Below are 14,143 nucleotides of genomic sequence, written 5' to 3'. Positions count from 1 at the left end.
GGGTTATGTTAGGGTTAGGGTTAGGGTTAGGTTAAGGTTAGGTTAGGGTTAGGTTAGGGTTAAGGTTAGGGTTAGGTTAGGGTTAGGTTAGGGTTAAGGTTAGGGTTAGGTTAGGGTTAGGTTAGGGTTAGGTTAGGGTTAGGTTAAACTTAGAACGCTGACCATTAACTCGCTGGCGCTGGTGGTCACCATTGTTTAACTCGCAGTGACCTTGACATGGACACTTGATTGATGCTCAGAAGATGTTTGGTCTCCTGGATCTCCTGGTCACAGACGACCTTGAATTAACTGCTGCTTTACTGAAACGTCCTAATAAAGTCGAACATTAATCAGCTGTTCAGGTGGAAACAAATGACTAAAGTTAAAATTACAATAACAACTCTGCATCTTCCCAAAAAATACAATTAAAAATAGCCATCATCATAAACATGGTAAACAAAGACGTCTCAATTTGAGACGGAGAGTATTTTGTGTGGTATAAAACTAGAAACCTGTGATTAAAGTCACACAGAAAAAACAATCAGCCCAATTGTGAAGTGGTAGCGTTAGCATTAGCGTTAGCACCGTTACAGTTAAGGTGTCACAGTCCAGGCAGCGTTTGCTGAGTGGACGTTTAAAGAGGACAGCGGTGGTCAAGGACACCTGAAACGGAGCTCCTGTGCTGTATAAAAGGTTCCGGATTAGCTTAATCCTGTTAAGCGTTTAGTTCCTACTTGACATGTTCTTAGATGTGCAGATTAATGTGCAGGCAGCAGAGCAGCGACGCCTCAGAGCAGCGACGCCTCAGAGCTGCTGCTCCTGACTGATGGGCACCGTTGAGCTCCTGTCACCTGCTCATCACTTCCTGGTTCCTGCCTTCACCTTTCAGGAAGCCTCTCAGCAGCCTGACGAGCTGCTCAGGAGTCCGACTGAAGGTCGAGCTCGTGTCTGCTGCACACACGGAGCTCAGAGCTGTAATCAAACCCGTCGTCCTGGCAGCACCGCTAGCATGAGGTGGTCCGCTTCAGTGATGCTCTTCACACCCAGAACCTCCTGCAGACACGAAGCATCTGAACCCAAAATGTTCTAAAACGGAGATGATGAAGCCTTTTACAAAGGGCTCCACATGCTGTATCTGTCTGTCCATCGCTCCTCCCCCTGTGTGTGTGTGTGTGTGTGTGTGTGTGTGTGTGTGTGTGTGTGTGTGTGTGTGTGTGTGTGTGTGTGTGTGTGTGCGTGTGTGTGTGTGTTCACAAGGCTGCTTATGTGTAACAGGGATCAGCCGCTCAGGGAGGTTAAGGGAAGGGTGTGTGTGTGTGTGTGTGTGTGTGTGTGTGTGTGTGTGTTGGGCTGCTCTATGATGTGTGGATGATGTCGGTGACGCCGTCATCACAGGCCGCTCTAAACACTCACACACTGATCCTCACACATCCACTCGGCACCGGCAGCTCTCCCAACTCTGCCTCTCGCTCGGCGCCCCGTTACTGGAGTCCCACAGGGGCGACTGCTTGGACCCCCCCCCCCCCCCCCCATCTAGTTTGTCAGCTTTGCCCCTCAGAATGGAGCCGAGGGGAGGCGCTCGACAGAAGGGTGAGTTTGGAGAAGATCTGCTCTAGTTCAGGATGCTGATGCAGCTGTTCTGTCCTTTCATCTTGTTGAAGCTAATGTTTTAGTGACGCTAATGTTTTAGCGACGCCTCGTTAGCGGAGCAGAAGTTTTCTCATTTGATTGAGGAAATCCTCCCTGAAGACCCCTGAGGTGTCCTGAGGTGTCCTGAAATAAGGAAGATGTTTGGACATAAAGCAGCAGTTGTGCAGCTCTGCAGGTCATTTCCAGCCTTCAGGTTCTTCAGGTTCTTCAGGTTCTTAATCAGAACAAAGTGATTTTTGATTGTTGATCATTTGGGATCTTTCTTGACCTGAAGGCTAACGTGGACGTGCTAGGCAGATTAGCGCATTGTCACCGTGTGCAGCTTAGCGGCTATAAATAGGACAGGGTCCGTTCTGAGGCTGAGCTGCTCTGACCTGATTGGACCTGCAGAAGTTCTGCTGCAGCTTCCACGATGAAAAAGGCAGAAACCAGTTTAGGAGGCAGGAGACCAGGTGATGTGGCTGTGCTCTTCACTGCCTGTTGTGTAACAGCTGAGGATGGAAACCAGCACCGGTGGAGGATCAGATGTGCGCACGGTTGAGCGTGCACGGTTGAGCGTGCACGGGCAGGGAGGACACTCAAAGTCACCGCTCACTTGCTCGATTGCGTAATGCAACATGACTGGATTAAAAACGCTTGTGTTCCTGCTCAGGACGTCGCCCCAAACTACGACTAAACTACGTCTAAACCTCAGCTAAACTACAACTAAACTACAGCTAAACCACAGCTAAACTACGGCTAAACTACGGCTAAACCACAGCTGAACTACAACTAAACTACGGCTAAACTACGACTAAACTACAGCGACTACATGAATGAGATGCTGATGTGATTATTAAAGGGGGTTAGGGTTACAGGGTTAGGGTTAGACCAGGGTTAGGGTTAGACCAGGGGTTAGGGTTAGACCAGGGGTTAGGGTTAGACCAGGGTTAGGGTTAGACCAGGGGTTAGGGTCAGGGTTAGGGTTAGACCAGGGGTTAGGGTTAGACCAGGGGTTAGGGGGTTAGGGTCAGGGTTAGGGTTAGACCAGGGGTTAGGGTTAGGGTTAGGGTTAGACCAGGGGTTAGGGTTAGACCAGGGGTTAGGGTTAGGGTTAGGGTTAGACCAGGGGTTAGGGTTAGGGTTAGGGTTAGACCAGGGGTTAGGGATAGGGTTAGGGTTAGACCAGGGGTTAGGGTCAGGGTTAGGGTTAGACCAGGGGTTAGGGATAGGGTTAGGGTTAGACCAGGGGTTAGGGTTAGGGGGTTAGGGTCAGGGTTAGGGTTAGATCAGGGGTTAGGGTCAGGGTTAGGGTTAGACCAGGGGTTAGGGTCAGGGTTAGGGTTAGACCAGGGGTTAGGGATAGGGTTAGGGTTAGACCAGGGGTTAGGGTTAGGGGGTTAGGGTCAGGGTTAGGGTTAGACCAGGGGTTAGGGTTAGGGTTAGGGTTAGACCAGGGGTTAGGGTTAGGGTTAGGGTTAGACCAGGGGTTAGGGTTAGAGGGTTAGGGTTAGACCAGGGGTGGGCAAATCCAGTCCTCGAGGGCCGTATCCGAGCCAGACCTTCTGTCCTACAGGTAAAGACTTTCACCTGGGGTTCCATTTACCTTGGTGAAAGCATTTCCTGCCTGGTAGGATGCAACCCTTGGATTGAACCCTCGAGGAATGGATTTGCCCACCCCTGATAGACGGTGGAAGGAGCCGCTCTTTCAAACATCTCCCCAAACCAGCAGAACCCAGTAGAACCCAGTAGAACCCAGCAGAACCCAGCACAGCCAGTCTGCCAACGTTCCGTGTCTCCCTCTACAGCCTTCTGGTGCCGCCGGCCTCTCCTCTCTGCTCAGGTTTCCGGCTCCTGGCCCAGTGGATCTGGGTCGGCTCCAGGATCTAGTCCTGGTTGTTGCTGACGATGTGGTCGCCATCCCAGCTCGGCAGCTCACTCCCTGAGAGGAGGCTCGTGGTCCGTGTCTGGTCCTGAGGCTGCTAACATCTGTGGGAATGTGGACCACGTCCCTCAGGACTGTTCACCTAACGAACACAGGGAGACAGATGTGGACACGCCGTTTTCACCCTCACAAGTGCGGATCACTTCCTGTCTGCGTGCTCACTTCCTGTCTGCGTGCTCACTTCCTCCTGGGAGGGTTTGTGGCAGCTGCCATCTTCTCCTTGTGTGACTAGTTGATGGCACGAAGGTGGGACAAGGATTGTTGAGCTTCCACTCTGATGCCCAGATCTCCATCCTGTATACGTCCATATGGCTGTGAAGATCCGTGCTGGATCTCTGGTGGATCACATTCAACTTCAGGCTCCTGCTGACGGGCCAGAGCAGAAGATAGTTAGTTGGTTAGGGTTAGGGTTAGGGTTAGGTTAGGTGGTGTGACAGTGACTCCATGTGTTGTGAGAAGATGTCGGCAGTCGTATCCGTTGCTCCTTCAGGACGACCTCTGAAGGTCAGAGGACCGCTCACAGTCCTCCCGAGCTTCACGCGTTCTCACAGTATTCTGGGGGACTCGTCCTCCGACGCTCTCGTCCAGCCGCCTGGACACAGGCCCTAACCCTAACCCTTAAATGCTGATGTCCTGCTTGTGTCCTGGGAATCATCTCCAGCCAGGTGACTTGTGTTCGCAGGTGACGGCGTTCCAAAGGAAAACAGCCCTTTTATCAACAATACCGACAATGACAAGAACAACAGCTACGACGGCACCAACATGGCCCTCTTTGAGGTGAGACCTGTGATGGACGAGATGTTCAGGAGGAACCAACACGAGTGTCTCCGTTCTAGTTGTAGCTAGAACCAACCGCTCTGTGCATCAGTTAGCATGGATTAGCTGCCCCCGTCCCAACGAGGGAGGTTAAATCTGTTGATCCGTGTTACAGGAGGAGATGGACAGCAACCCCATGGTGTCCTCGCTCCTCAATAAACTGGCCAACTACACCAACCTGACCCAGGGAGCCCAAGAACACGAGGAGGAAGAGGAGGAAGGTGCCAAAAAGAAAGCTGTGAAGGTACTGAGAGAAAGGTCTGGCTCCTCTCCGGGTCCAGGTGGACTCGGCGTTGATGTTTAGCTTCAGCAGAGCCAGAAGAAAAATATCAAAGGTTCAAATGGTCAAAAAATGTTTACAGAGTTATTGAGGCATCCGAGCTCAGTAATTGACAGCTCCATGATTGACAGCTCAATGATTGACAGCTCCATGATTGACAGCTCAATGATTGACAGCTCCATGATTGACAGCTCAGTGATTGACAGCTCCATGATTGACAGCTCAGTGATTGACAGCTCCATGATTGACAGCTCAGTGATTGACAGCTCAGTGATTGACAGCTCCCACAGTCACAAGTTATAGTCAGAGGGGACTCTCATTCATGCTCCCACCCTCTCTCTCCCCCTCCCACCCTCTCACTTCCTCCCTCCCTCTCTCCCTCTCTCCCTCTCTCTCCCACCCTCTCTCTCTCTCTCTCCTCCCCCTCCCACCCTCTCACTTCCTCCCTCCCATCCCTCGCCCTCTCTCTCCCACCCTCTCTCTCTCTCCTCCCCCTCCCTCCCTCTCCCCCTCTCCCTCTCCTTCTCCCCCCCTCCTCTCCTCCCTCTCCCCCCTCTCTCCCTCTCCCTCCTCTCCCCCCTCTCCCTCCCTCTCTCCCCCTCTCTCCCTCTCCCCCCCTCTCCCTCCCTCTCTCTCCCCTCTCTCCCTTCCTCTCCCCCTCTCTCCCTCCCTCTCTCCCCTCCTCTCTCCCTCTCCCCTCTCTCCTCCCTCTCCCCCTCTCTCCCCCCTCTCCCTCCCCCTCCCTCTCCCTCTCTCCCTTCCCTCTCCCTCTCCCTCCCTCTCCACCTCCTCCCTCCCCCTCCCTCCCTCTCCCCCTCTCTCTCCCTCCCTCTCCCACCCTCTCTCCCTCTCCCTCCCCTCTCCCTCTCCCCCTCTCTCCCTCCCTCTCCCTCTCCCCCCTCTCTCCCTCCCTCTCCCTTTCCCCCTCTCTCTCCCCCTCTCTCCCTCCCTCTCTCTCCCCCTCTCTCCCTCCCTCTCTCTCCCCCTCCCTCCCCCCCTTTACATCTGTCCATCCACGTGCACCTTCATCTCCAGCCTCCCGTCCTCCTGAACCCTCTGTTCAGCCCTTTATTTATGCCGTCTCCATGGTGACAGACTCAGTCTTTGATTTTGCCTTCCTTGCTGCTCTAGAGCCCTCAGATGGGGACCTTCATGGGGGTCTACCTGCCCTGCCTCCAGAACATTCTGGGCGTCATCCTGTTTCTCCGGCTGACCTGGATTGTGGGCACAGCGGGCATCCTGGAGTCGATGGCCATCGTGGGGTTGTGTTGTTCTTGCGTGAGTATCCAGGCGCTCAGACATGTTTGATTGGCTCCAGAGCTAAACGGCTCCAGGCTGTTGGAAGGAGACACCCCAGAGGTCCCGAGCACGATGCCCCTGGTAAGGAGAGGTGACCTCCGCAGACCTCCTCAGCTCGGGTAGCGCCCAGCTGATGGAAGACTGTTGCTTCTCCACATTTGTCCCCTTCCACAGCGACGGAGGCCGCGCTGCCTCAGGATCTGACCTCTGACCTCTGAGATGGGGAGGCGGCTCTTCTGACCTTCTGTCTTGGTTGTTATCGATATGCTTCGTCAGCAAGTTCAGTCGGCTGAAATTACCATCCGACAGTTTATTTTTGACTCCAGTCAAGGTGTAGAAAGCTCCAGAAGAGAAGGAAGAGAGGAACTGAGGAGAAAAACATCTAGTTTGTTGTGACTGTGTCGTTCTGAGGTCAAACAAGAACTTCAGCGTTTCTGCAGCATGAGGCTGAAACAGCAAAATGGGTCCAGAAAAACCTTCTGACTTCGCTGAGGGTCGTCATCTGGTGTAAGACAAACCTCAAGCTGCTGGCAAACATGTTCATTTCTGCTGGAATCCCAGAGTGAACGCTACAGCTGAGCTGGTGTTTGGTGTCCCTCAGCTCAGCAGCTTCTCTGCTGTCACAGGACTCTGGAGGACAACCACTGAGCAGACGCATCATTTCTGCTGCTCCTGGTTGCTCAGCGTTCCTCTGACGCAGGTCTGATGCCTGCTGCTGACAGCTTGGTGTGTAATCCTCCCAGAGTGTGAGCTTTATCGTCCTCCAGGACAGATAATGGATTACAGCGTGCACTCAGGGAAAGTACTGACCCACCACCACCAAATCAGTGGATTCAGATCATTCTGGCTCCTTTCTGGTTTTGGAGCCTTCCGACAGTCAGAACAAGAAACCAGCTTTAAGTCCTTGTTCTTAGACTGCTGGAATAAAATGTGTCAAACTTCAGTGGAGGTTAAATTTAGCGTCTAATTGGCTTTACTCCAGCTTTGGTGCCACTTTAAAACCGGATGCTTTAAGCTTTATCGTGTGCAGCCTCTTCGTGGCTTCCTGCTCCCTCCTGACAAAGATGCTGAAGTAAAACCTTATTTTTATCACGGCCTCCCCATTAGCATCCCCATTAGCATGCCCATTAGCATCCGCCAGAGTTAGAACCTAAATCCCTGAACTGGTTCAGTCTAATGTTCCTCCTCTCCTGCCTTCCAGACCATGCTCACGGCTATTTCCATGAGTGCAATCGCTACCAATGGTGTCGTGCCAGGTAAGGTGTGTGTGTGTGTGTGTGTGTGTGTGTGTGTGTGTGTGTGTGTGTGTGTGTATGCCTCTAGAAGTCCGTAATTAAAGTAGCTTCAGGTGTTTTCCCAGGTAGCCTTGGTGCTGCGTGGAGCGCTGCAGAAGCTACAGAAGCTGCATTAGCTGCAGAAGCTACAGAAGCTACATTAGCTACAGAAGCTACAGAGGCTGCAGAAGCTACAGAAGCTGCATTAGCTACAGAAGCTGCAGAAGCTACATTAGCTGCATTCGCTGCAGAAGCTGCATTAGCTGCAGAAGCTACATTAGCTGCAGAAGCTACATTAGCTACAGAGGCTGCAGAAGCTACAGAAGCTGCAGAAGCTACATTAGCTGCATTAGCTGCATTAGCTGGTGTTGCTCATAGATTACGTGACCTTGAGCACTGAAACCTTAGCTGCCTAATTATTCATGCAGGACACTGAGGCATCTTTTGTTGGAGCCATTGTTAGCATCATCATCTCTATGGAGGAGCAAAGATCTGAGTGGCTCCAGGGTTAGCAGGAGGATGTTAAGTTCAATTTAAGACCTGACTGGGAACCAGTGGGGGTTCCTGGAGGATGTGATGGATGAAGATGTTTCTAGTCATGAAGAGAGCAGCTCAAATCTGGACTGGTTGGGGTTAGTTAGTTAGTTAGTTAGGGTTAGGGTTGATGGATGGATGAAGGATGAAAGGGTGGATGGATGAAAGGGTTCAGGACGTGTTGAGACATCTCTGTCCGAGGATCTAAGGAACTTCCCTCCCTTCTGTCCCAGCTGGAGGCTCCTACTACATGATTTCTAGATCTTTAGGACCAGAGTTTGGTGGAGCTGTGGGTCTCTGTTTCTACCTGGGCACCACCTTTGCTGGCTCCATGTACATCCTGGGTACGATAGAGATTCTTCTGGTGAGTCACCTGTGGATGGTCTGGAAGGGTCCCGTCACATGGAGGCTTCAACAATGTCTTCTGGGCTTCCCCCCTCTGCTCCAGACCTACATTGTGCCTAAAGCTGCCATCTTTGTGGCGGAGAAGAAGGAGGATGAAGCTGGAGCGCTCCTGAACAACATGCGTGTGTACGGCACCTGCTGCCTGGCCCTCATGTCCTTGGTGGTCTTCGTGGGGGTCAAATACGTCAACAAGCTCGCACTCGTCTTCCTCGCTTGTGTCATTCTCTCCATTCTTGCAATTTATGCTGGAGTCATCAAGACCGTCTTTGAGCCGCCCGACTTCCCGTGAGTCCATGCAAGAATTGTTGATCATTTACGTGTAAATAGTTATAATATAGTTATAGTAGTAGGTATAGTAGTAGTTATAGTTATAGTAGTAGTTATAGTTATAGTAGTAGTTATAATATGAGGCTTTTTTAGCTTACAACAGCGTTCTTTGAGCGTATGAAACAATAGCATCACGTTAGCATCCGGAGGTCTGCAGCCCTCAGGGTGTGCGGCTAACCCTGACCCTAGCCCTAACCCCTAACCCCTAACCCTGACCCTAGCCCTAACCCCTAACCCTGACCCTGACCCTAACCCCTAACCCTCTAACCCTAGCCCTAACCCCTGACCCTAGCCCTAACCCTGACCCTAACCCTAGCCCTAACCCCTAACCCCTAACCCTGACCCTAGCCCTAACCCCTAACCCTGACCCTAAACCCTGACCCTAACCCCTAACCCTCTAACCCTAGCCCTAACCCCTGACCCTAGCCCTAACCCTGACCCTAGCCCTAGCCCTAGCCCTAACCCTAACCCTGACCCTGACCCTGACCCCTAACCCTCTAACCCTAGCCCTAACCCCTAACCCTGACCCTAACCCTGACCCTAACCCTAACCCCTGACCCTAGCCCTGACCCTAACCCTGACCCTAACCCCTGACCCTAACCCTAACCCCTGACCCTGACCCTACCCCTGACCCTGACCCTAACCCTGACCCTGACCCTGACCCTAACCCTGACCCTAACCCCTGACCCTACCCCTGACCCTGACCCTAACCCTGACCCTGACCCTAACCCTGACCCTGACCCTAGCCCATAATCAGGATCTGTCCTTTCATGCAGCGTGTGCATGTTGGGGAACCGGACTCTGCAGAACCACAACTTTGACCGGTGCCTGAAGACTGAGGTGGTGGCTAACGTGAGCGTGACCACCCGGCTGTGGTCGCTGTTCTGCGACGGCCCCGAGCTCAACGCCACCTGCAACGACTATTTTGCCAACAACAACTTGACGCTCATGCAGGGAATTCCTGGACTGAGGAGCAGAGTCATCTCAGGTGAGGACGACCTTCCAACGACACGTGGAAGGAACCTGGTTGTTGTGAGGTAGAGAAGCTCTGGTGTCACCTCAGATGTTGTCTTGACGTGCAGAGAACATGTGGTCCCAGTACGGCCCGCGGGCCATGCTGGTGGCTCGCGAGGAGCTGCCCTCGGTTGGGGGCAGCGATGCTGCCGAGGACATCAAAATGCCCTACGTCGTCAACGACATCGCTACTTTCTTCACGTTGTTGGTCGGCATTTACTTCCCATCTGTCACTGGTGAGTATTCGTTTCCGTTTCCGGAGAAGCCGGAACGTCGCAGGTTGGATCATCTTGTCCTGTCACCGACCCCTCAGGCATAATGGCCGGTTCAAACCGGTCAGGTGACCTGCGGGACGCCCAGAAGTCTATTCCTGTTGGGACCATCCTGGCTATCGTGACCACCTCCATCATCTGTATCCTTGTAGCCTGGCAGCTGCCTACGACTACACAGACACAGAGACACAGACCCAGAGATACAGACACAGATACAGAGATACAGACACAGAGATACAGATAGAGATACAGTCACAGACACAGAGATACAGACCCAGAGATACAGACACAGACCCAGAGATACAGATAGAGATACAGAGACACAGACCCAGAGACACAGATCCAGAGATACAGACACAGAGATACAGACCCAGAGATACAGACACAGACCCAGAGATACAGACACAGACCCAGAGATACAGACACAGAGATACAGATAGAGATACAGTCACAGACACAGAGATACAGACCCAGAGATACAGACCCAGACCCAGAGATACAGATAGAGATACAGAGACACAGACCCAGAGACACAGATCCAGAGATACAGACACAGAGATACAGACCCAGAGATACAGACACAGACCCAGAGATACAGACACAGACCCAGAGATACAGATAGAGATACAGATAGAGATACAGTCACAGACACAGAGATACAGACCCAGAGATACAGACCCAGAGATACAGACCCAGATACAGAGATACAGACCCTGAGACAGAGATAGAGATACAGACAGGGATACAGATGCAGAGACACAGACGCTGAACCACTGGATGGTCTGACATAAAGACGTCCTGAGCTCTGCCACAGACATGACCTGCGTGGTTCTGTTTGGTGCCTGCATCGAGGGAGTTCTGCTCCGAGACAAGTAAGAACCAGGAGCTCCCGTGGACGAGCTACTGACGCCTCCGGGATTCTTTTGGATGATTTCTGCTTCAGATGTATTTATTAACACGCCTGCATGTTCATCATCGGGCTTATTAGGGCTAACCCTGACCCTGACCCTAACCCTAACCCTAACCCTAACCCTGACCCCTAACCCTCTAACCCCTGACCCTAACCCTCTAACCTCTGACCCTAACCCTAACCCTGACCCCTAGCCCTAACCCTCTAACCTCTGACCCTAACCCTGACCCCTAGCCCTAACCCCTGACCCCTAACCCCTAACCCTGACCCTTGGAGGTATTTGGAGGTCAAAGGCACCTGTACGTTCCAGGTTTGGTGACTCGGTGAAGGGGAACCTTGTGATCGGGACCCTGTCCTGGCCGTCTCCCTGGGTCATTGTGATCGGATCCTTCTTCTCCTGCTGTGGAGCAGGACTGCAGAGTCTGACCGGCGCCCCCCGCCTGCTGCAGGCCATCGCCCGCGACGGCATCGTGCCCTTCCTGCAGGTTGGGGCCGTTGTTCCATCCAGGTCTTCTTCTCCATCAGACGTGTTTCACAGGCAGCGCTTTGTGTGTTTTAGGTGTTCGGTCATGGCAAAGCTAACGGAGAGCCCACCTGGGCTCTGCTGCTGACCGCCGCCATCTGTGAGATCGGAATCCTCATCGCCTCTCTGGACGCGGTTGCTCCCATTCTCTCCATGTCAGTTTTCCACCCACGAACTGGATGAAACCGGTCTGGTCAGATGAGACGATGAGCTCAGGGTTGTGTTTGTTGTCTTGCAGGTTTTTTCTCATGTGTTATCTGTTTGTTAACCTGGCGTGTGCCGTCCAGACGCTGCTGCGCACGCCCAACTGGCGGCCGCGCTTCCGATACTACCACTGGTGAGGGCTCCTCTCGTTAGCATCACGGTCTGTTAGCATCACGGTCTGTTAGCATCACGGCCTGTTAGCATCACGGCCTGTTAGCATCACGGTCTGTTAGCATCACGGTCTGTTAGCATCACGGTCTGTTAGCATCACGGTCTGTTAGCATCACCCGTCTGTTAGCATCACCGGCCTGTTAGCATCACGGTCTGTTAGCATCACGGCCTGTTAGCATCACGGTCTGTTAGCATCACGGTCTGTTAGCATCACGGCCTGTTAGCATCACGGTCTGTTAGCATCACGGTCTGTTAGCATCACGGTCTGTTAGCATCACCCGTCTGTTAGCATCACCGGCCTGTTAGCATCACGGTCTGTTAGCATCACGGTCTGTTAGCATCACGGCCTGTTAGCATCACCCGTCTGTTAGCGTCACCGGAAGGTTGACGTGTTTTGTCGCGCTGACGGAACGCTCGTTAGTTTTGGACACTTTAAAAATGTAAAGAAACAGTCGCTAGGATAGAATCCCGAACCAGGAAGAGGTTCCTCCACCTCACAAACCTTCTGGGATTGCTGAACTGTACTTTTGATCTTGGTGCTCCTGTGAAAGATCAAAGACAAAGAAATGTATGGTCAATGTATGGCTTTACCCAGAGGAAGTGCGTTGACCTCACTTCCTCTGGGTAAAGCTCATAAACCGGTTCGGACCGGTTGGCTCCCTTCAGAGGTTGACGAGGTCAAAGCCCGATGATGTCGGCGGACTTTAGCCACCTCCCAAGTGTGTCCCCCAAAGCTCTTTGGCTCCTTTTCCCATCAGGACTCTGTCTTTCCTGGGAATGAGCTTGTGTCTGGCTCTGATGTTCATCTCCTCCTGGTACTACGCCATCGTGGCCATGGCCATCGCCAGCTGCATCTACAAGTACATCGAGTACAGAGGGTGAGCCCACCTCGCCTGACCCTGACCCTGACCCTGACCCTAACCCTAACCCTCACCCTGACCCTCACCCTAACCCTAACCCTGACCCTAACCCTAACCCTAACCCTTACCCTGACCCTAACCCTGACCCTAACCCTGACCCTAACCCTGACCCTAACCCTAACCCTGACCCTCACCCTGACCCTGACCCTAACCCTGACCCTCACCCTGACCCTGACCCTGACCCTGACCCTGTCTCATCTCTCCTGGTCTGTTCTCCGTGTGAGTCCAGGGCCGAGAAGGAGTGGGGAGACGGGATCCGCGGTCTGTCGCTCAACGCAGCGCGCTTTGCTCTGATTCGCCTGGAGGAGGCGCCACCGCACACCAAGAACTGGAGGTACTGAAGAGAGTGCACATGTGGGGGCTCAGGTGCACGTGTGGGGGCTCAGGTGCACGTGTGGGGGCTCAGGTGCCGGAGGTTACGTCAGCAGCCCGGAGAGGACTTCCTCTCCAGGAGGGGACTTCCTCTCCAGGAGGGGACTTCCTGTCCAGGAGGGGACTTCCTGTCCAGCACGTCTTTCTAAGCTGTGTTTACTCTAAATGGATCAATTCTTCAGGACCTCCAAGTTAACCAAGTTAACCAAGTTAACCAAGTGGTCCTTGGCTCTGGAAGCTCACGGGCTGATGCAGTGTCGTCTGCTGACCATGTTTGATTCAGACTGATGATCGTGAAGCTCCTCCAGAGCGTCTGAGTAACGTCCCATCTGAAGGTTCTTGGTGCTGTTGGTCCCTGCAGGCCTCAGCTGTTGGTCCTCCTCAACATGGACTCAGAACAAGTGGTGAAGCACCCTCGTCTGCTGTCCTTCACCACGCAGCTGAAGGCAGGAAAAGGGTTAACCATCGTGGGGAACATCTTGGAGGGGACGTATCTGACCAAGGAGTCCGAGGCCAAGAAGGCCGAGCAGGTACAGGAGGAACCGTTGTCATCCTAAACCTCTGAGTAACCGAGTCAAGCCGAGACTCCGTATTTGGGGATTTAAAGCGAGCTCCCAGCTCCCATCCCTCAACGTAGCCTCAGATCTTTTATGTACGTTGATATATGATGAGATTGAGCAGGAGAGCCCTGGAGACGAGCCTGTGTGTGTCTCTGTGTCCAGAACATCAAAACCTCCATGGCTGCGGAGCGGACCAAAGGCTTCTGCCACGTTGTGGTGTCCTCCAACCTCAGAGACGGCTTCTCCCACCTCATCCAGTCGGCAGGGCTGGGAGGGATGAAGCACAACACGGTCCTCATGGCCTGGCCCGGGAACTGGAGGCAGTCCAGCGACGCCCGGTCCTGGAGGAACTTCATAGGTGCCTGATGCTAATTATGTCCCTGCACATGTGTGATGAGGGGTTGGGTTAGGGTTAGGGTTGGGTTAGGGTTAGGGTTAGGGTTAGGGTTGGGTTAGGGTTAGGGTTGGGCTAGGGCTAGGGTTAGGGTTAGGGTTGGGCTAGGGTTAGGGTTAGGGTTGGGCTAGGGCTAGGGTTAGGGTTAGGGTTAGGGTTGGGCTAGGGTTAGGGTTAGGGTTGGGCTAGGGCTAGGGTTAGGGTTGGGTTAGGGTTAGGGTTGGGTTAGGGTTAGGGTTGGGTTAGGGTTAGGGTTGGGTTAGGGTCAGGGTTAGGCAGGAAGCCCACCTTCAGAGTTGGGAAAGGTCACCACCA

The 14,143-nt window shown here is 53.2% G+C and overlaps 1 protein-coding gene across 7 annotated transcripts in view; it reads left to right on the top strand.

The window, feature by feature from the left end:
- slc12a7b (solute carrier family 12 member 7b) overlaps positions 1 to 14,143 on the top strand; it is a 38,564-nt gene that overhangs the window by 16,972 nt on the left and 7,449 nt on the right. For all 7 annotated transcript variants that reach the window (XR_003889890.1, XR_003889889.1, XM_029843117.1 and 4 more), the window contains exons 2-18: positions 4,236 to 4,330; positions 4,485 to 4,613; positions 5,781 to 5,927; positions 7,150 to 7,204; positions 7,990 to 8,120; positions 8,205 to 8,446; positions 9,265 to 9,476; positions 9,571 to 9,738; positions 9,816 to 9,914; positions 10,589 to 10,646; positions 10,995 to 11,169; positions 11,244 to 11,362; positions 11,446 to 11,544; positions 12,341 to 12,460; positions 12,732 to 12,836; positions 13,236 to 13,404; positions 13,597 to 13,792. Coding sequence is in view for 5 of the 7 variants with exons in the window: in XM_029843114.1 (XP_029698974.1) it covers positions 4,236 to 4,330; positions 4,485 to 4,613; positions 5,781 to 5,927; positions 7,150 to 7,204; positions 7,990 to 8,120; positions 8,205 to 8,446; positions 9,265 to 9,476; positions 9,571 to 9,738; positions 9,816 to 9,914; positions 10,589 to 10,646; positions 10,995 to 11,169; positions 11,244 to 11,362; positions 11,446 to 11,544; positions 12,341 to 12,460; positions 12,732 to 12,836; positions 13,236 to 13,404; positions 13,597 to 13,792 (2,319 nt within the window). In the remaining 2 variants the exon portion in view is untranslated. The remainder of the gene's footprint in view (positions 1 to 4,235; positions 4,331 to 4,484; positions 4,614 to 5,780; positions 5,928 to 7,149; positions 7,205 to 7,989; positions 8,121 to 8,204; positions 8,447 to 9,264; positions 9,477 to 9,570; positions 9,739 to 9,815; positions 9,915 to 10,588; positions 10,647 to 10,994; positions 11,170 to 11,243; positions 11,363 to 11,445; positions 11,545 to 12,340; positions 12,461 to 12,731; positions 12,837 to 13,235; positions 13,405 to 13,596; positions 13,793 to 14,143) is intronic.

The sequence above is a fragment of the Takifugu rubripes genome, chromosome 10 (genome assembly GCF_901000725.2).
Source record: "Takifugu rubripes chromosome 10, fTakRub1.2, whole genome shotgun sequence".
NCBI classification, from domain to species: domain Eukaryota; kingdom Metazoa; phylum Chordata; class Actinopteri; order Tetraodontiformes; family Tetraodontidae; genus Takifugu; species Takifugu rubripes.
The sequence above is the reverse complement of the archived record's forward strand: the minus strand, read 5'-3'. Positions and strand labels throughout refer to the sequence as shown.